Source organism: Ambystoma mexicanum, chromosome 7q (assembly GCF_040938575.1).
Source record: "Ambystoma mexicanum isolate Mex_15411 chromosome 7q, UKY_AmexF1_1, whole genome shotgun sequence".
NCBI lineage: Eukaryota > Metazoa > Chordata > Amphibia > Caudata > Ambystomatidae > Ambystoma > Ambystoma mexicanum.
The window spans coordinates 71172954-71195194 of record NC_090941.1 but is presented as its reverse complement, the minus strand read 5'-3'; the positions used below and the strand labels follow the sequence as shown (position 1 = coordinate 71195194).

The 22241-nt window shown below is 43.4% G+C and overlaps 1 protein-coding gene across 2 annotated transcripts in view; it reads left to right on the top strand.

Annotated features, from left to right (window-relative positions):
- Positions 1–22241, top strand: part of ARHGAP6 (Rho GTPase activating protein 6) — a 2190479-nt gene that overhangs the window by 833193 nt on the left and 1335045 nt on the right. For both annotated transcript variants that reach the window (XM_069639186.1, XM_069639187.1), the window contains exon 2: positions 1661–1820. In XM_069639186.1, the coding sequence (XP_069495287.1) occupies positions 1661–1820 (160 nt within the window). The remainder of the gene's footprint in view (positions 1–1660; positions 1821–22241) is intronic.

Sequence of the window (22241 nt, the reverse complement as noted above, 5' to 3'; positions counted from 1 at the left end):
TTCAAAAGCTTGCACCCTGCTCAGCCCGGATTTAGTGTCCCACCGTAACGTCATCACTAGATGTTATGGGGAGAAAGTGAGAAAATAAGCAAAACTGCAGAAGTGTGGAAGCATATAATTAGTCAGAAGATAGTTGACAATATGGCATTAATAACTTCTTTGGCAGGTCGCACCGGATGGTAATGGTCTGCCTCCCTTTGTAATGTCCCCAACTAAGGGAGGGCATCACTAACAGTCTTTACCAGGCCTGTATAGTCCACAGAGGAGGCTTACCGCCATTAGAAGGGAAAGGAAAATGGTGGTTTTACCCCAGGAGTGCTACACGTAACCACTGTTTTGGGCAGATGAGGAAGCAGCGAAGCCGAGGCTGTTATGGGAAAGGTGGTGATGAAGCCCTATGGAAATGTGTGCGGGCAAGGAGGGAGCAGTGAATACTGAAGTTTCAAAAATAGGAGGAGCAGGATGGGTGGACCGGCGGGGCAGAAACAGGTAAAAGGAAAATGGTGGACTGGGAGATGCCTATCTTGAGCCACTAGATTGGCTAGACGGCACCTTCAGTGTGTTCCTGCGGCATTTTCATCCAGAACCTCAAGTAACAATGGCCTTCATTTTACTAGTGAAAAGTCACACATCTGAAACATTGTATGCGATTGACATCTCTCCATGAATGATGAGTATCCCAAAATACGTCTGGTAGAGGTCTACTGTTAGTAGGAATTTATTGAAAAAGTGGAACTATTGAAAAGGTAGGATTACATTGTAAAATGTGATGCTAAAATGATCGAAACGTGGCAGAAATTTAAGTACACATTAATAATTACCATTTGTTTTTAAAACAGTCTCCGAAATTGCTGCTGTTGGATGGAAGTAATTTTAAACTGCTCATTCGTGATTGAAAAGTATTTTGTCTTGGAATTTTGGAAGGTTTTTTATGTAGACTTAATGTGTATGCATTATGCACATTGGTAATGTAGAGGCTTGCTTTGAATAAATGTACCCCCTATTTGAAGTATGTTAATTGATGGGGTACCTTTAAGTCAAGAACCGGTCAGTGCAAATATACCCCTGCCAATTCTATTTATAGAAAGAAGAAAGCTTGAAACCTTAAGAACAAGAACATAATCCCCTCACAACTTTGTTTTAACCTTTTAATTGTTATGCAGTCTAGTTACTTAAAGTTCTAACGTGATACTTGTTACACATTGTTCCTGCATACCAAGATGTAATGTAAACTTGCACAAATGCCAACTTGCAAATTGTACTGAATGTTTTCCACTGTAGTTTAATCTTTTTTAATCCTAAACGCCCTCCGTCCACCCACCACACCAACTCCTTATTTTTTTTTGTACACTCTTCTGGTATTTCCCAGTCCTGACACTATATATTTTGTTGCTAGTTGTCACAGGATTCTCATGCTTTGCCTAAGGTTTTGCTCAGTAGTGCTGCTATCTTGCCTTACACTTTCCCCCAACATTGCATTACACCCCCACCCTCCCAGATGATTGCAAATCCATCCCTCCACAGCTGATGTCTGCCACAATCTTTCCTATGTTGTGTGACCTACCTGTTGTGTATTGTCCTAGCCAAAATGTCTCCTTGCACAAGCCCTGTTCTCGATTTGGATCGCTCTAAATGTTCCTTTTCCATTGCTTTCTTTCAGGGTGACTTTACGTGGAACAGCATGTCAGGGCGGAGCGTACGACTCAAGTCGGTCCCCATACAAAGCCTGTCGGAACTGGAGCGTGCTCGACTGCAGGAAGTAGCTTTTTATCGGCTCCAGCAGGATTATGATCTTGGTTGTCAGATAACCATTCCCAAAGGTAAGAGTTCCTTTTCTTTTTGCAATGGAAGAAAAACTCAAATGGAATCTGTTCAATGGCATCTAAAATATGCTGCTTTTGGTCTGCGAACCAACGTATCGGAGTGAAGTGGAATTGGGAGAGTATTGTATTATTTCAGCCATGCAGGACGTTTAGAATATTCTCATGTATAGCTTGCCGTGTCGGAAGGTGTGCAGTCTGTTGAATGTTGGATTCCAGACTACTGATAACTTGGAGGATTTGTAATCTTTAATCCTATAATAAATGCATGTTTGTGAATGGGAAGTCTATTGTTTGAGATGGTATGAATGGTCCATGCGTAAAAGTACATACATTCACTTTGACACACTGGTCAACCGCTGCAGAGCTTCATTAACCCCAGGTTTGGCTCAAAAAGGTTCTGGAATTGTATATAAGCGTTAAGAACATTGTGCTTCCACTGCTTGTGTTTTCCTGGAATGCAACTGTTGGCGTTATCACTGTGTAATATTCAGCCTCCATCTTTTTATTGGGTACATAGTTAACTTGCATGAATATGAATAACAATTTTCAATACAGCGCGTGTGTTGATCTTGGTGTTAAAGTGGCTATCCATCTAAAAAAAACTACATGTTTTGCTCATGTGCAAAGTTGCTGTAATATTCACCGTTGACTTCAAGTCATGCAGTTACTTCTCGTCAAAGGAAGTTCTTTGTAATCAGAGTTAAGGTCAAGTAAAGTATTTTCAAAGCAGGTGTTACGTTTTTCTATTTCTCTATGGCCCGGGATTCCATGTACCATAAAACCTGTCTTTTCAATGGCTCACAAGTATGATTACAGCTGTTGTGCTGAGCAATGTTTGTGAACACAGTAGCCCAGATAGACTTCGTTACGATTCTTTGTTGTTGTGCTCTTTCATGGGCAAAACCAAAGAGCTGCTTAGTGGAAGGTTTGGAACTAATCCTAACCTCTGGCATTGCTAGGGCAACCCTCCAGACAATCGTTCTTCAGCCTGCCAAGTCATTACAGAAGAGCAAAGACCATATGCAAATAAGACTTAGTCCCACACCAAAAGGGGAAGTCCAGCCAAAACTGCTAGGTCCCATCCCTTCTGCACGAGACCGCAAGCATCCTCAGATACGTTTCAGCCTCAATGGGCATCATGGGTAAATAAGTGAAATTCTGGGGAAAATAATTAATTACCTATAATAATGTGTTTGATGCAAATCATTTCGCGATATTGATGCTTTAATTTTGAATAATGTTAGCCATTTCATAAGGGCGATCTCAGAGTGAAAATTCTCTTGGTGTAAAGTTTAATAACCAACTGCCTTTACAAATGTTGCTAACCCATGCCAGGGGTCTGTAATCTACCCGCTCTCCAGATGTTTTGAACTGACTCCCATGATTCATCACCATTGTCTATGCTGGGTAGGGTTGACAGCATTTGTAGTCCAAAACATCTGCAGAGCCAAAGGTTCCAACCCCCTGGCGTAGAACAGCGGTCTGCAACCTGCAGCGGTCTGCAACCTGCAGTGCTCCAGATGTTTTGATCGAGGACTCTCATAATCCCCTTCTGATGCACATGCTGGCCATGGCTGATGAGCTGTAGTTCAACACTTCTGGAGAGCTGCTGTTGGTGGACCTCTTAAAGATTTATTCTGATTAGTGAACTGCAGGTTAAACTGAGCTTTGGTGGTACTCAAACTGCATTCTTTCTGGCTAAAGAAGCTGCACCGTGTAAAGAGAAAGTTTCTGTGTACGTTTAGTTTTGCTTTTTATCTTACGGTTGATATCACTGTTGGCATTGTACATTGTCTCTTAATAGCCTTGTCCTCATGAGTATGCGGAGGCAAGGTTGCCATAGCTTGCTGTAACATTTGAAGTGGTTATAAATGAGTCAATTTCTGAAAATATACAGAGGTGTCAAGAGTCTTTGTTTTGATTTGCTTTTGTGGCGACTTTATTTTTCTTCTGGCAGAAGAAGCGTTAGAGTAGAAACCATCACTGTCATCTATGTCAATGCTATATTACCTCCTTTCTATATTTATGATCCATTCCCCCAAAATCTTTAGCGCCATCGATATTTGGAAATTAAACAATTTCTCCTACGACCAACTGTTTCATTTTGTCCATAGGTATAATGTAAATGTACCATCCGAACCCTCTCACTTCCTCTTGTGGCACCTGCAGAAGCCATTTTGTGAAATATGAATTTGATAGAAAATGCTTGCACCCGTTGCAGAATGAGCGTTTTGAACTATTACGGAACATACATTGGAATGGCTTGTGTCCCCCCACGTATTCCTCATCTCTAATAATTGTAGAGGGCGCTGTGCACGAGGTCGAGGCGTCGATGTTCCGCGGAGGTCGCCGTAGCGTGTCGACGTCACTTGTGGTACAAATAGCTTGTGCCGCGCCCGTTGGTTTCAGTTCTGTTTTTCTGAGCTTTGCTTCGAGACACGGCACGCTTTGTTTTTCTTCCTCAAGAGAAAAATGTCGTCTTCGACTGATTCTACCCTGGAATCGGGGTTCAAAAAGTCTAAAGATTGTGAGGCAAAAGATCCCCACCGAGTTTACCTTTGGTGCCTGGGTCCTGACTACCGGACCATCGACTGTTGCTCCTGCCAATCAATGACAGAGAAAGCGCATAACGCACATAAAGGTAAGCTAGCGGTAGGTCAGGATGGTTCAAAGGGCTCTTTGAAGAAATTCTAAAAATCAGAGGCATCTAAAGATTCCGCTCGACATAAACACCAGAAGAGGTCTAGATCGAGGAGTCGATCGGAACATTCTTAGACTTCCTCCAAGAAATCAAAAAAGAGACGTCATAGGTCTCTCTCTTCCTCCTCAGGCTCCTCCACAGAGCTGGTTCGATGTCCGACCAAATCGGATTCCCCCAGAAAATGGGAGGCATTTCGAACAAAAATTATGCGAATCTTTGAGAACGCGGCTTCGACCCCCTCAAAAGAGCCTCGCAAGAGCATGACCCTGATCGCTCTCCTGGACGACGCAGGCAGGTCAAAAGCTACCTATGCAAGTAGCAAGTCGGATAAACGAAATCGTCGACCCGACGCCAAGGCATTGAAGTCTTCAACTCGAGAATCGAGTACATCTCCGACCTTGTCGAAGTGACAAAAAACGTTGATGACCTTGACGCCAAAAACATCGATGGTTATGGCGCCATCGAGTAAACCATCAGCGCTCTCGACGATTCCGTCGAGTTCCTCGATTAAAATCGGGGAAAAAGAAAACATTTACAAACCTGTACCTAGGTCTGATTTTTTTTTTTAGATCTATGTCCTCCGTATTTGAGGAGGAAAGTGCCTCAGAAGGAGAAGTTTCTCCCTGGGGAGTCAGGTATGGCTCTAGAGATGTGCCTGAAGAATTGATTGACGCTGAGTCAAAGTTAAAAGATCTCTGCGACTCCCTCCACTCTGCCAGTGGCGTTGATACGTCTCCAGAGTTGGAGTTTACTACACCTGACCCTACGGATCACACTGATTCAGGGTACAGAAACCTCATGAATAGGGTGACTGATTACATGGGGTGGAGAAGGGCCTCGCCAACCTGCGAGCAAGATGATATGACCGATATTCTGGATCAGGGGCAGCACAAAGATCCAGTACTGCCCTTACACAGGGCTTTGCAGAGAGGTAGGGGCAAATTGGGAAACACCTGAATCTAGCTCTGCTGTAGATAGAAACCTCACTAGAAAATACAGGCCATCGTCTACTGACCATGATTACCTCAGGAAACACCCCACACCTGAAAGTTTGGTGATCCAAGCTGCGACTGCCTCCAGAGAGTCAGTTTATCCCTCTAACCCCCTGATCGAGAAGATAAGAAGGTGGACACTTGGGCCCGCAAGATATTTACCTTGGGCAGTATGGCTCTAAAATCCACAAACATCACCTGTACCCTGCCCAGGTTTACAAATACCCTGTGGGACTGCATTAAAGGGGCAGCTGACCATATTCTAGAAGGCGAAGAAAATTAAGGCTTTCTGAATATTGTAAAAGACGTCAAGGAGGCGATGGGAGAGTGCCTCCAATCAGGTTTGGATACGGTTGACAGCGTCAGCAGATCCATGGCTGCGAGCACAGTTCTACGCAGATTTGCGTGGTTAAGAAATCAGTATTTGCACAGGATGTGCAGGCCAAGCTTCTTAACATGCCTTTCGACGGTTCAAGGTTGTTCGGCAGCAAGGCAGATGAGTTTGGTGAAGCTGCAGACCTCCAGTGTGGCAGCTAAGTCCCTTAGCGCCTCCATTCGAAAACCTCAACACTACTATTCAGGGTCATCTCCCTGGAGAGGTAGTTCTCTTTTCGATCCTACTCCTCATTTGGTAGTGGAAAAGGACAGGCCGTACAGAAAGGACAAAGAAAGCTTCCTCGAGGTGGACAAGGAAGAGGTGCAAAATCAGCCCCAGTAGCGGCATCTGTGCCCTCAGCCATGTGCTGCTGCCGCCCCATAACCACTTTGAGGCCTTAACCCACAACCTTGGTGGGAGGCAGGATTTCCCGACATCTGAAGGTATGGCGGGGCATTACTTCAGATGCTTGGGCACTGGAAACCGTAAACCAAAGTTACTGCCTTCCATGTACAAAAAGGCCTCAAGATCATCCACTGGGAGCCAGCTCTGCCAAAATTCCAGACACGCTCCTTGTGCAGGAAATATTAACCCTGCTAGAGAAGGGTGCAATAGAAAATGTAGCGGAGAGGAACAAGGGCTGGTACTCCCCATACTTTTGCATCCCCAAGAAGGGCAGAGGACTGAGACCCATCTTTGACTTAAGAAATTTGAACAAATTCCTCAGGAAGGACAAGTCCAAGATGATTACCCTTTCTCAGATCCTTCAGGCTCTCCAACCTCAAGACTGGTTGGTATCATTGGACCTTCAGGATGCTTACTTTCATGTGCCAATCCATCTCAAGCACAGAAATTACCTCAGGTTCGCGGTTGGTGGTACTCACTATCAGTTTTGAGTTCTGCCATTCGGGCTCACCTCCGGCCTGAGGGTTTTCACGAAGCTGAAGGCTGTAGTGGCAGTGAGTCTCAGGAGAAGGGGGGATTCACGTCTACCCCTACCTGGACGATTGGTTAATCAGGGCTCGTTCGCCCGAACAGGACCAGGAACACCTGAAGATCAGATGTCCAAACTGAGGATGAGGTCCCTTCAATGGGCCCTCAGAACTCAGCGGTGCCAGTTTTCGGGTAAAATGTCAGACCTTGTGCAAGTTCCGAGCAGAGTGGCTCAGGACCTTCTATGGTGGACTTGCAAGGACAATATCCTCAAGGGAGAATGTTTTTGGCAACCTTGGCCGGAGATTACGGTAGTGATGGACACCTCACTTACATGGTGGGGGGCCCATGCCAACGATCTGTCAATCATCAGTCGTTGGTCTCCATCGGAGTCCAAACTACATATCAACCTGTTGCAGACTAGCGTTAATGTCCTTTCTGCCCTCGATACGGGGAACAAATGTCCTGATCATGACAGACAACACAGTGGCCATGTACTACCTCAACAAGAGAAGAGGAGTAGGGTCACTACCACTGTGCAGAGAGTCAATGCAGCTCTGGTTCTGGGCAATAAAAGAAGGAATATCTCTATCAGAAGTTCACATAGCCGGAGAGAAGAACACGGCGGCGGATGCTCTGAGCAGGCAGAGCAGTCTCCCACAAGTGGGAACTAGCTCAGGAAGTCCTTCAAGAGATCTTCGCCCTTTGGGGAACCCCTCAAGTGGATCTGTTTGTGACAGGTGCCAACCGGAAGTGCAAGCAGTAGTGCTCAAGGGAATTTCCCCCAAGAGGAGCTCTAGGGGACGCGTTTGTGGTGGACTGGGAATTTCCACTCCTGTACGCGTTCCCTCCAGTCCCTGTGATTCCTCATGTAATCAGGAGGTTGAGAAGGTTCAAGAAAACTATGATTCTAATTGCCCCAGATTGGGCCAGAGGAACGTGGTACCCGGACCTTATGGACATGTCCATCTGCCCTCCAATACGTCTTCCACAAAGAGAGGATCTTCTCTCGCAAGAGGAAGGTCGGGTTCTCCATCCAGAGGTCAAAACACTCAGCCTTCATGCATGGTTTCTGAGAGGCTGAAATATTAGGATTGGGACCTCCTGGACGACGTAATGGAGATTTTGTTTTTCGCCAGAAGGCCAGCAACAAAATCTTTGTACCGGTGTTGTTGGAATAAATTCAGTAACTGGTGCAAAGACCAGAATACTGACCCTTTTCAGTGTGGCACTTCCATAGTGCTCTTACCTCCTGCATCTAGCCAATCTGGGGCTCCAGATTGGAACAGTAAAAGGATATGTGGCCGCGCTTTCGATCTTGAAGCGCTCCTCTGAGGAGGTCTCATATTTCAAAATCCTGTTAGTCATCCAGTTTCTAAAAGGGCTCACTAATGTGTTCCCACCAATACCATTTCATGTCCCGGCCTGAGATTTAAATCTTTTTGAGCCTTTACATTCCTGTCCATTAAGGCTCTTGACATTGAAAAATGCCCTTCTTGTAGCGCTAACATCAGCCCGCAGGGTAAGCGAGTTGTAGGCTCTTTCATGTAAACCACCTTATACTACTTTTCATAAAGACAAGGTAATCCTTAAAGTTAAACCATCCTTCTTGCCGAAGGTAGTTTCTGACTTGCACTTGTCGCAGAAAATAATACTTCCAACTTTCTACCCTCTCCCTCATTTGGGTAAAGAGGAGGAGAGACTGCACAGACTCGACCCAAAAAGGGCTCTGAGTTTTTATATTACGAGAATGTCAAGATTACGTCAAGACAACCAGCTCTTTGTTGGTTATACTGGTCCCAAATTGGGATTAGCAGTCACGAAACAAATATATCTCGTTGGATTACTCTAGTGTTACAGACTGGCCGGGAAAGATCCACCAGAAGGTTTTAGAGCTCATTCCACGAGGGGCATGTCTATTTCCGCAGCTCTTCAGAGGGGAGTCACAGTGGCCGACATATGTTCAGCCACAATCTGGACTTCAATTCACACATTTGTTAAGCATTACTGCTTAGATACTTCATCCTCCCAAGGGGGTTTATTTGCATTAGCAGTACTTCATTCTGTACATGAAAAACGTTAAATAGTACTCCCACCTCCACATTTCCTATTGCTTTGGGAGTATATCATAGATGAGGAATACGTGGGAGGACACAATCCATTCGAAGAACAAGTTACTTACCAACTCTAACGTTCTTTCGACTCGATGTTCCTCCCACGTATTCCTCATCGACCCTCCCACCCTACCCCGCTGTACAATTTACAAGTTTGCTTGTTGCGTTTGGGAAGAGCTTTCCGTCTGGAGCATGCCTATCTGGTTCCTCTACTTAATGGTCGAAAAAACAGAACTGAAACCAACAGGAGCGTCACAAGCTATTTGTACCACGAGTGACGTCGACACGCTACGGTGACCTCTGAGGGACATCGACGCCTCGACCTCGTGCACAGCGCCCTCTGTCAGAAACTTTTTCTGAAGTAGCAAAGCTGGTATATACTATTATCATAAATGAGGAATACGTGGGAGGAATATCCAGTCAAAAGAACGTTACAGTTGGTAAGTAACTTGTTCTTTTTATTGCAGCCTATGTCTGAAATCTACCATGCCTCGAGAGCCCTTGCGCTTGACCTGCAGAGAGTGCCCCTCAGCACCTTAACCTTAAAACACTCCTTGTTGAAGTTTGGCATACCTCAGAACTCTAAAGTTAGGCTACTAGGTAACAGTTGAAATTTGAAAGGAAATTAACCATTTTAAGATGATAAAAACTATCTTTAAACAAAACTCACAGCAGGGTGCTTACATTATTATCGTCCATAGGTAGAGGTCTGTCACAATCTCAGACCATTCTAATATTTTGCATATAATTGTGAGTCATTTAATTGATGTTGTTTGTTGGATAAATGCATAGTGCATGTTTTGACATGCAACAGACTTTGCACCAGTCAATAGGCCATAGTAGCCTAAATGTCTGCCATGAACTCTGGCTATGTTATGTCTACCAGTTGGCATGCTATTCATTTAAGCAACCTCGGAAGGGTGAATTACAGCATACTCCATACTTGACTTATGCCTTACCCTGCCCTACCCCTACCAGCGTTCCCAAGATCCATGCCTGCCAGCCACGACCTCGCCATTTCAATATTGCCAACCTCAAAGGTACTCCTGTAAGCAACCTCAGAAATATGAAAGGCTGCATCATTCACAGTTAGCATGTGATTGACTATGTCCCAGTCCTGTAGTGTCTCGTATTGTACGGCCCGCAGAGTGGTACTTATTAATTTTACAACCTCCAAAGGATGTAAAAGCAGACCTGGTCTGCGACTGACTCTGGAGCCTGTAAAGATGCTGGATGGTAATGGAATTTTACTATGAGTCCCCCTACCTCCTCTTAAATTGTGCTGCTTCTTATATCTATTGCCGAGCACAAGCCTGCGACCTGCAGGCTGCAAACGGATCTCTGGAGCAGGTGCCTTTCTCTACGCACATCTTTCTATGGATTCTTCTCTGAATGGCCAACAGCCTATCCCGCCCCACCCATCTGAGTCCCTTCGCCCCCATTGCTGCGCGCATTGTACCTTTTTGAAGTTAAAATTCGTGGCTCTACAAAATGCTTTGGGATGTTACAAATTGGCTACATTTCGCACACGAACCTCAAGTGCAAAGACCAATGCATCACTTTTCTATATATTTACGCAAGTCCAATTACTACCCTTACATTTAATCTGTCTCCTTTGTCACAGCAAGGCAGAATAAACACTCTTGAAGCATGTTTTTTTTAAGCAAACCAATGATGCTCCTATTAATTTTAACCAGTGAATTGACGTTTATATGATTGCAAAAAATGTTCTTGCATCTCTCCGAAATGTATTTACTTAAGCGCACTTATTTTCCACTCAAAAACATAAAAATGTTGATGCAATGGTAAAATATTTTGGGCTCAGGAAATTGGCTGGCAAATAAGTCAATAGGTCTGTCATCATTGTTAGAAAAATAAAAATAGGCAAGCTTGAAGGCAAAGGGGAAGGAGTCACACAGTTGACAGGAAGCACATGTTCCTGTTAAACAAAGGTTTTCACATCCAATAGGTTCAAGGCTTTTGCTGGGTCGAGTGATATATGTCAAGCAGAATGACGTTTGTGTTTTTATAGCACTGGAATGTAAAATAAATCCACTTTTGGCTGGGCCATGCTCATCTGTCACCAATTTTTCTGCACTAAAAAAAAAACTAGGTAAAGTTTCGGTATAGGCTGCACCACTTTCTTTAAACGGATCATCTATGTTGAACCCTGGACTCGTACAACCCGGACATATATCAATGTCATTGGGGCAATCTGCTTGTTACAAGAATTGCTGACACAGAAAGAGCATCTGCTCTCTGTTCCGCAATAGCTCATTTATGAAAATCCTCAATTGGGATTTAGCAGGCAATGTAGTGTGTTGGCCTCCTTTTTGCGTTGATTATTTCCATGGCCTGCCTTTGTTTAATGCCTGATCAAAGAGAAGCTTTGCTTGGTAGTTACTAATCCAACAGTTCTAACAGGCAGGAGTGGACCCATACTGGCTGCTGCAAAAATGGCATGGGCTGGGTAGACCCCTCCCTATCGATTCCTCCCCAGATGATGTTCTATATACCGTAGTTTAAAGTGTGGTGTGCGCTGTTGGCGTTAGAGAGAGGGGGGTGACTTCTCTGTATTTTTGGATGTCGCAACACCATAAAGACTAACAATGCTTTGTTAGTAGGAAGCATAACCATGTTTGAGAGATGACGGGAGAGAAAGACCAGCCCATCACATTTCATTTCAGATTCTGGGCTTTGGTAAATGGTTCTCCAGTGAAAAGAAAGTACATGAGTTTTCAGAAAAACGCAATTAAAGAAACTCCTAGAACCCAGTCATTGTGAAAGTTAACACTCCATTTTCCAAGTGCTTCCTGTTGCAGCACTTTCAGTCCTTTATACCAATGACTAGTCCTTCAAATGAATGTGTTCAAATAGGACTTGCTTCGTTAATTCACCAGCACATTAGCTGACTGCAGATGTGAACATCTGCAAAGAAAACACACAGAGCTATTCCCTTTTAGAAAGGCTGAATGTATTTATGAAGACTTGATGATCACAGTAATGCAGTTCAAAAGGGAGGCTCGCTATGTACACTTACTCTATGATGGCATCCCAATTAGATTAATCCTGCTGAATCTCTTTATGAAGGATTCAAGATGGCACATTTTGTGGATCCTGGCCCCATGTACCGGTCCACTCCACTTACCGCAATGAATGATGGGTATTCAGGTTCTGAGGATCATGTATTCAATACGTTTGACAGGCGACAAGGCCACAGTCTAATTTCAAGTAGGAAAAATATGCTCTGATTTTAATTCTCAATACGGCACACATATAGAACTCTACTAGGGCTTGTCAAATATAGTTAGTAGTTTATGCATTTCAAAATGTCATACTTGATTTGGCCAAAATTCCAAAGTGATATGAAATTGATAATCAATTCATGTAAAACAACTGTTAATGTCAAAACGAAACTGAGCAACGGACGCTGCGCAAGTCTATTTATACGCGTGGTGACGTCAACGGCGATACAGAGGCCGTCGAGGGACATCGGCTCGAGGGACGTCGACACGCAGCGCCCTCTACTGAAAAAAATAATTTCCGAGGCCAGCAAGCTGGGAGATGTTACAAGGTAAGAAGTAACTTGTTCGTTGCAAGCGACTAGCCAGCCATAAAACACTCGCCACCTCAATTCTACACATGCGTAAGGGGCACTATTTCTTACTCGCCAAGAGTCCAATATCACTAGCCAATGAAGATTACCCAGGCTTTTAGCACCGGTAGTCTTGATTCTATTAAAGCCACAAAGGCGAGCATTATGCTTAAAACTCTTTAATGCCACTTCTCATAGCAGCTTTTTTCAAAACTTAAAATCCTCAGTTTCAACAAAAACATTTTCTTTTTCTTTTCTTCTTTTAACCAGTAAACAGAAAAAAACAGTCCACAAAACTATCATCTGGGACTACCAGTCCCCAAAAGTCCCCAGTGCTCATGTAGTTTTCACCTCAGTCCAAGCACCAATCCTGGACCAGCACTGTCCTACATCACATCCTGCTTAAACTCCTTCCTCTTTGTTTGATGTCTTAAACTGTAATAACCGTGAAACTCCTCAACTTTCTCAACATGAAACTGTAACAGCTTTCGACCGATTCCGACTCCTCCGCTCTGGCTTCTTTAGTCATGCGCTACTGTCCCACTCAGCTACTCTTGGTCTTGTCTCCTAGGACCCAAATGAAAAACACATCATTAGGGTGGGAGTACGCAGTTGCTGTTACATAAGCATATACATGAGACAGAAGCAATAGCAGCAACAAATCATTTTGCTATCCCCCCCCCTGCGTACAAGGGCGGGATAATGCTCGCCTCCGTGTCTATAAAAGAATCAAGACTTCTGGCGTTAATAGCCTGGGTAATCTTCATTATTTGTCGAGACCGGAGGCAAGCATTCTACTTGTTCAAAGCTTTCTAACACCACATTAGCTACAGTAGAGACTGTCTTAAAGTAAAAGGTCTTAAATGTAGACTCTGAAGACCCGTCTGCTGCCTTCAATATATCATGCAACGAAGCTCCTGCTACAAATGCTTTGGATGCCATAGCTCCCCTGAGTGGGCCCCATAGATGTTCAGATCTATACCTGCCCAACACATGCCTTCTCTTACCCACCTGGCTATGGTGGCTTTAGCTATCGCATGAAAAGGCTTCCTACATGCTATCAACAGCTGCTGAACCCCCGCTGGCCTAACATCCTCAGTCGCTCTCTCATACTCTTTAATGCAACTGCATTGGTGCGCTGCTCACTAGAAGGAAAACTTTAATTCACAACAGAACGTTCTATACCTCACCCGGCACTGCGAGCTGTTGCAGGGCTCTTGCCGGCATCTCTGCGCTTCCTGGATGAGGCCGGGCCATAATGGACACGTGACCAATCACGTGACTCGGACAGCATTGAAAACTCAGAGGCTACCACCCTTGCGGTGTTAAGCCCTTTGGGGTAAAGGCCACTGGCTGTTGTGCGGCTGTTTGGTGCTGAGGGGCGCCTGCACTCTGGTGTGCACAGTAAGAGGAGATATCTGATGACAATGATTAGTTCTTTATAAGCTGCTAACATCTGCATATTATTTTGCCTCCTTTTGGGAGTTTCTAGTGAACAGGGCCAGCAAACGGCGGGAGACTGTGGGGCGAGACCCTTTGATCCTAGTTGTTTCCTGGCTATATTTAATGATGTTTTCATAGCATTTCCACAGTTTTGAATTTAAGAAATGTGTTGCACTGTGGGTGCATTAGCTTAGTCAGAAAGCCTCGCTAAAGTACTACGGGCTCAAGGTGTGATATTGTATACATATTAATTGTTGTAAGTGACTTTTGACATTTAGTTGAGGAGTCAAAGCTGCATTTGTAGTTTTTTTGAAAATCTGATGCTATACTGATTTTAGAAAATTGTTGAATGTCATACAAATTTTTACTGAACTTTCCCAGCCATTTTATATATAATTGTTCTTTTCTTTCTCTCCTTTTCCCTTCTTATTTTTAAGAGGTTGCGAGTCGTACTCTCCTCTTTTCTTCTGTTCTATCCTAAGGGAGTATTTCTTTACAATCAATTCACTTAATTATGCCTGCATTGAGAAGCGGGTTTGAAACTGTTGAGAGTCAAGAGACTAAGATAGTAGAAGTCCAATTGGGTTCTCCGATACATTGTGTGGCGGCCATTAATACAGATCATATGGAAAATATGGCTGCCCCAAATGTATCTGTTGAAAACAACAATGAAAATGTTAACGATAGATTTGAAGGGATATCCTGCTACTGATCCCGCAACCTTGGAGGTTGAAGCTCCTACTGAGGGAATTTTAGATATATTAGATACAGAGGTTACTGCGGCTCATAGGGATAAGTTGGATTCTAGGCAGGAACTTACAGACGAAGAATGTCTTCAACAAAGTTTAATGGGTATTAAAAGGGTGGTCCGTTATCATGCCTCCACTCCTCTTCAGAAGATGATCATAAATGGAAGAATGCAAGCTGGGGAAATTCAAGGCCCAGATTCATTAACATTAAATATGGTGGGAAATAATAAGGGAAAATACCCATTTGGAACTAAGCAGTCCACTCTATCTCGCCATCAATATTTATTTTTGGAAAGGATAATCAGGATAAGATGCAGTGTACTTTTGATTCTACCCAGTTTCGGAACACTAAGCCTGCTGGTTGGGAGAACATTTTAAAGGAACCCCTATTTGTTCCAAGCATAATCTTAATCAACCCATTGGGGAGAGTGATTTGGATGACTCTTTTTTTCTTATGGCAGATGCTACGGGTGATTTGCTAAAAGAAATTATTGATTTAGAAATACCAGTAGGTAGATTATCATCTAAAAATAAGGGGGCGAGGAGCTTATCAGAGGGTGCGCCGAGTGGTACACTCTCACAATTTAGAAATACTTCTATGATGGGGAAACAACAAGAGGGTAGGCAACAAACGCCTATTAGACCAGTTTTAGAAATGCCCAAAACACTCGCACATAGGAAGATAGCTTATACTCAAACAGATAAGGAAGGGCACGTTCGACCTAAAAAAGTGGATAGAGCAACTGATCCCCATCAAATTATATCAGAAAGTCGCATTGCAGCTAAGGATAAACAGGAAATGCCTGATTTAGGTAGGGAGGATAGAGGAGACTATCTCCTACCACTCCTATCTAATTTACATATTAGTTTGAATTTGGCTTTGAAAACCATGAGTGAGTCACAAGAGATTCTCTGTGGCTCCATGGTAGGGCAACAAGCTGCTTTTAACCAACTGGTGACTCGTTTGGCATTTTTGGAGGGCATAGTGGAGGGTAAAACCATTAATGAACTGAATATTAAAGAACAGAGTCTATTGGATAAATATAGAAGGGAACAAGATACTAGGTTGCTAAGATCACCACTTTGTTGGAAGTTATGCTTACAGGGGATAGCCCTACCTCTTCAAATAAAGGGATAGGGGATCTAGATTTCCCTGGCCAAGGAGATAATAAATCTAGTAATAGAAATTATAGAAAGGAACTGAGCTGTCCAGATAGTCCTTCGGTCCTTTTGGACGTTATTACTAAGGCAACAGAAGGGCTTAATCAAGAACAGGATTTGGGAAATCTTAGTGCTCAGGAGCATGGGAGAGAAATAGCAACGGAGGGGGAATGTCTGAATATTAGTAGTGAGGACATTATAATTATTCAACATACTCCTCCTAAAAAGGGGCAAAAATGTAAACAAAAGACAAAACATAGAGGGGAAAAATTAGTAGGACAAGCCTTGGAAGCAGGTGCCATGACCAATACTGATGAAATAAGCCCCGTCAATAGTTCTGACTATGATATAAATGAGTTGCCTCAATCTCCAGTGTATAGACGTAAGAAGGCAAAAAAGCAGGTTAGGATGCTTAAAAAAACTAAAAATATGCCCAATACTAAAATTAAAGGTAGAAATTCGAATCTCAAAGCAATCAGAGGCATCCCGGTTCAGGGAGAGCGGGAGGATAGTGGGGTACCTAAGGGCCCTAACAGGGAAGAGAGTCAGGTCCAGGGCGAGCCCAAAAAAAAAAGACTCTTTAGTCAGGGGAGAAAAAAACACTGACCCTAACATGGATGAGAGTAATTTATTGAAATTCGGGCAAGAGTGCCCGCAAACCAAACAAACAAAGATGACAGCGTTTGGTAAAATAACTAGTACCAAACATACTATAACATCTATAGGCACACAACAAACTAAGCTCCCTACTATTGCTCAAGTAATAACACCGGTAGTATGTTCTAGCATCTCCTCCATCAATGGGCCGATTGCTATGGTTGAGAGTGGGAGTGGTTTAACCCTTAATAATATGGGGGAAACCCCCAAGATACACAATCTTTTATAATCCAGGATGCTCAAGGAAATGCATCGAGTACATTTTCTGTTGATAACATTAAGAAGCAATCTACTCTGTCCCAGCCCCTTTCTAAGATCTATACAGGGAGAATTTTGGGTTGGATTAACAATAATAAAACAGATTCTCAGGCTAGTTTAAACAGAACACACCTCTTAAATCTGTTCAAAAAAATTCCCTTATTGCGTGCAATAACAACAGACAATATAGACGCTATTTCTCTACCCAACCACAATAACCATAGAATGGTAAGCTGTTTTCATTCAGTGATGGTAGCAGATATGGTGCGTGCTCAAGAAAAAATCCTTAACTCTTTGGGCTACGATCTATTTACATTAGCAGATGACAAAGAGGCCAACAATTTCCTTCAATATAAGGAACCGAATAATACTCCAACACAAAAAAAATCACACAATTGGGTAAGAATAAAGTAGAAAATTCCGGTCCAGGGTTGGCTCTAATTTCCAGCCTCCTTAACAGTGGCCAGGATTGGTCAATGTTGCAACCAGCGCTTAAAACTTTAGAGACACTTAGGCAGGGTATTGGGTGCTCCTAACAGCTCTAATATTGAGGTGATTTCCTGGAATTCTTGTGGGGGATTACACTTGAATACGTTTTTGAACAAAAGGGAAAACTACACCTGCCCCCGTATTTACTTTTTCCAGGAAATTATGATGTTGTCTGAAATGTATATAGAAGGTTTTTACACTTTTTCTTCATTAGCATCTAGGGGGCTGGCGGGTAGGCCTACAGGCGGCTTGATTACTGCCATTGATCTTAACTTAGGGTTCCACGGTGAGGTGATTTTTAGGAGTGATTGGCTTTTGGGAATTGCTCTTTCCTCAGAGAATAATGTAGAGCCGATCCTACTGTTGAATGTATACTGGAACCCACTAAAGGTGACCATTGAAGTAGTGGAAGACTCTTTGGATGCTATTTTGGGAGGTTGGTTCGAGAAGGGGTTAGGAAATCGTATTATTTTAGGAGGTGACTTTAATTCGGCCTGTGCTGAGGGCTCAATGTTAAACGAAAGAGGGGTGATTCCTAGATCTCTTCACCCCAATCTTAAAAGAGGTATATGGTGGGATAACTACCTTGACCATTGGGATTTGGGTCTTTTAGATCATGTCGTGGATTGGAATTTACCTAAATATACCTGGAAAAGAGGAAGTAATAGCTCCAGAATTTACTTTTTCTATGTATCAAATAGCTGGAAGCAAGCCTGTGGAAAACTGACACTTATGGAGGTAGAGTTGGGTGACCACATTCCCTTATGTTTCTCTCTTACAATTCCCAATGCTGGTAACCACATTAATCCTATGCTTTTGGGCCTAAAGGCTGAAAATAATGGGAGAAGGATTGCATGGAATAAGAAAAGGAGTGTGAAATGTAATACTTTGGTTTTGGAGAACCTGTCCCTAGTGTTGCAACAAATTAATAGTGAGGAGGACATCAATTTGGAGGGATCCTACTATAATATTATAATGTCATGTGTTTATAAAATTAGTAGGACTAGTGATATGGAGGCGTTGAAACCAAGGGGAAGGGCAGGTGACTCTAGAATCCAAAGCTCTAAGCGTATTAAATATAGGGAAATTAAAGCCTTGAAGAAATTACCCATTTCCTTTTCTGAACTACAGCTTAGAAAGAAAATAATTATCCTGAAACACAAAAATTTGATCAAGTCCTTGAAAATGGATCAATATCTTGAAGCTCTCCAATTGATGATGCATAACCTCTGCAAGGACAGAGATGTAACATTTTGGGCAACTGTCAATACTACACCTATGCCTGTAAAAGACAGACTTGATTGCCCAATCCAAGCGGAGGTATGGTGCTCCTTCTATAAGGAAATGTTTGCCTTGCCTTCTGTCTTCTCTAGGGAACAGGATTTGGACTTGGGTCCACCAGTGGTGGGTGATTGTCTGTGGGATATCGAGGATATTATGTGGGCTATTAATAAACTCAAACCATCCAGAGCGCCGGGCCAGGATGGTATTGCCCCTTTTGTCATAAAGGCGGCCCCTGAAATGTGGGCAGAGTTGCTCAAACCCATATTTGATGTCATGATGCCTGCCCCCGGAAGACCAGACCAGGCCCAGCAGCCCCGGAAGCAGGCATCATGCCACTTGGAGCATGCCCAAAAGCCCCAGTTAGGGGCTGTTTGGGTACAGTCCTGGCGCCTACGGCGCCAGGCTCATAAAGATAAAGTCAGTCCTGCACATTATTGATAACTTACCTGAAGCAGACCATGCTGCATACTCACCTGAGGCAGACCATGCTGCATGAAGACTCAAGCCAAATGAGGCTTAAAAGGGACTATTTTACTGAAGGGACTATTTTGTTACTTGGGTGGGGCTGTGGAAGAATACTTACCTGGATCTTCTTCCAAGGCTATAATTATACCACGCCCGGACAGCCACACGTGCTTCGCGTTATTCTGCTTGCTGCAGCGTAACGCTCACCGTGTTTTCAGCAGCTCCAGTCTTCAGCCACGCCCGCTTCAGTCCTGGGACTCCTGAAACAAGAAGACAAAAAGGATAGAACAGGAGTTTTAACTTTAATCCTTACCTGAATCCTGATCCATTTCGCCACAGAACTGAAAGACAGAAGTCTTTGAAGCATCGCTTCGCATTCCTACGGCGCCGCGCTGAACTCACCTGCTAGGCGGTTCTTCAGCATTCCATCACGCTCTCTCCATCTCGCGGCCGCCCTCCGACACCTAAGGAGACAAAGACAGCAAGGTGAGCAAGGGGACTCGCTAAGGCCATACAAGCTACCCCCAAGGACTTACCTGATTTACCACGGGAGGTACTCACCTCATTTCGGGTCGGCGCAGTCAACTCTGCTTCATCGCCGTACCCCGCCCCCTAAGGGGAGAAAGCAAGGACAATACCAGTTACCCCCACAAAACTAACCTGATTTACCACGGGGGTCTCACCTCATCTCGGGTCGGCACAGTCAACTCTGCTTCATCGCCGTACCCCGGCCCCTAAGGGGAAAAACACAATAGACTTACCTGAATCTTACCGAGTGCCATTTGGAAATCTTCGATTGGATTAATCGGCAACTTGCAAGGAATCGGACAGAGTAAAGAGCAGACATTTGAACTCTTATGAACAATTGGACTTTAGAGTCAATACTGGAACTCACCAATTCCTCTACGCCAGTGAAGTAACTGGTCTTCAACGCGCCCCTGTGGTCGACGCAGGATGGAGAGCTCATTCTTCCCAACCATCAGGTGAGACTAAGGAGGGGACATCAAGAGTGATCAGTGGGAAGACAACGGGAGTGGAGAAGGTGGGTTGACACTCAATTCCACGGGTGGTTAATTCCTCTTCTCCTTTGCAGAAGAATATTCTTGCGAGCCAGACAAACTAGGCTGAGCGGGCCAGTCCAGTCAGTCATCTCGGCGCTACACGTCACGCTGGTGGAAATAACAGCGGCCCAGTTCCGGTCGACGCCCCCGTGGGAACCAGGTGAGCGTAACATTTGATGAGATTTTCAAATATCATATTATCCCCAAATCTTGGGCCCAAAGCATTATTGTCCCTATATTCGAAAAAGGGGACGTTTAAAACCCCCGGAATTATAGACCAATAGTGCTTTTAGATGCAGCTAGTAAGGTCTTTGGAATTTTACTTCTAAGGGACCTTAATAAAGTGATTAGAAGGAATGCTTGCTTTAGCAAATTTCAGGTTGGCTTTAGAAAAGGCTTAGGAACAGATTTGAATGGGAATATTTTGGCCCATTTAAGAGATTCAGTCCATCAATCCAACATGGGTGAAGTTTTTATGGCATCTTTGGACATTTCTAATGCTTTCGACGGGGTTATCAGAGCAAGACTGTGGAATAAAATGCTAGCAATGAATTTTCCACGTAAGATTGTCCAACTCTTGGCTCTGCTACATAGTAATACCTCGGTCAGGGTGCGCTTAACCCAAGAAGGTTCTCTTTCCGATGCCATTGATACTAAGGTTGGGGTCAAGCAGGGCTGCTCACTTGCACCCACGCTCTTCACCCTGTTCGTTAGTGATGTGGAGGACATGTGGCAGGGACCTTCCATTGCTCCGGTAAGGTTGGGGAGTTTGGTTATCGAGTGGATGGCCTTTGCGGATGATTTTATTCTTTTTGACCGTACCCCTCATGGCCTTCGTAGAAAGATGAATATTTTTTATCAATATGCACTGAACAATCTTTCCCCTAATGCATCGAAATCACGAACGATTGTAGTTTCTAAGAAGAGAATTTTCAAATCGTACATTGGGAAGATGGGAGATGATCCGGTGGAACAGGTCCAGGTTATAACATACTTAGGGTATACGTTTTCTAATAAATCTAGCCTAAAGATGTGGAAATTGAGTCTTGTAGAAGAAGCGTCTAAATTAAAGACTCAAATGAAATTTCTGAGTGTTAGGGTGTGTACATTTTCGCTCTTACCAATAAGACGTTTTTGTCTTGCGAAATGTGAGCCAGTTCTTTTGTATGGTCTGGACATCTGTACCCATGACATGGGCTTATATTTGAATGTGGTCCAGGGGAAAATGTGGAAAGAAGTATTGGGCCTATCCATGGCAATCCCTAACGCCATTATTCGTCATGAGCTATGGCTTATCTTACTCAAAGTTAGATATTTGTGGAGACAATTATCCTTATTCAGAAAAATGAATGATCCTCCCGTTAACACCCTATATGAGTTGTTAAATAAGGTTGTTGAGTCCGGGGCAGTGAAATCTATCAGGGGATTCAGTGATAGAATGAATTCTCTGCTAGATACTCTAGGTTCTTGCATAGATGACCTGGTTCAACGACCCGGACTAGTCAAGAAACTTTTATTTAGGGCAGATTGGGTGGATACAATAAATGGCATAGAGTCCTATGCAATTTATAAGGAATATGCTACTTTCGGGCATGCAAGGGAATGTATTCCCCTTTATTTACAAAGATTCCCTTGCCATAGGGCGAGAGTAACATTTATGCGGTTTAGACTCAATCAGATGCCGACTTTAGAAAGAATACATCAGTGGATACATAAAGAAAAGGGGCTTAACTCAAACCAAATTAGCCTTACATGTTGTTTCTGTGGAGAGACTGACATGCTAGAAACCCTTAAGCACATTGTCTTAACATGTACCCATTTTGGGTCTAAACAAGCTTAGAAATATCTACCAACTTGTTTGGAGTCGCTCTATGTTTTATGATAATGTTTGTGATCTTGATGAAATCTTTTCTTTTTCCATTGTATGGCATTTTAGCATTGTCTCCATTTTATATCTTTGTATGTTTGTTTTATAAAATGAAATGTATACTCTTTTTCTTGAGTGTGAAATGTTGTATAAGGTTTTATGTAAACTAACAATACAACAATAAAAATAAAATTAAAAAAAATGCAACGCGCTACAGACAACTTGGGCTCCCCTGGAAAATAAAGATATGGGTTTATAGTGATAATGTAGAAA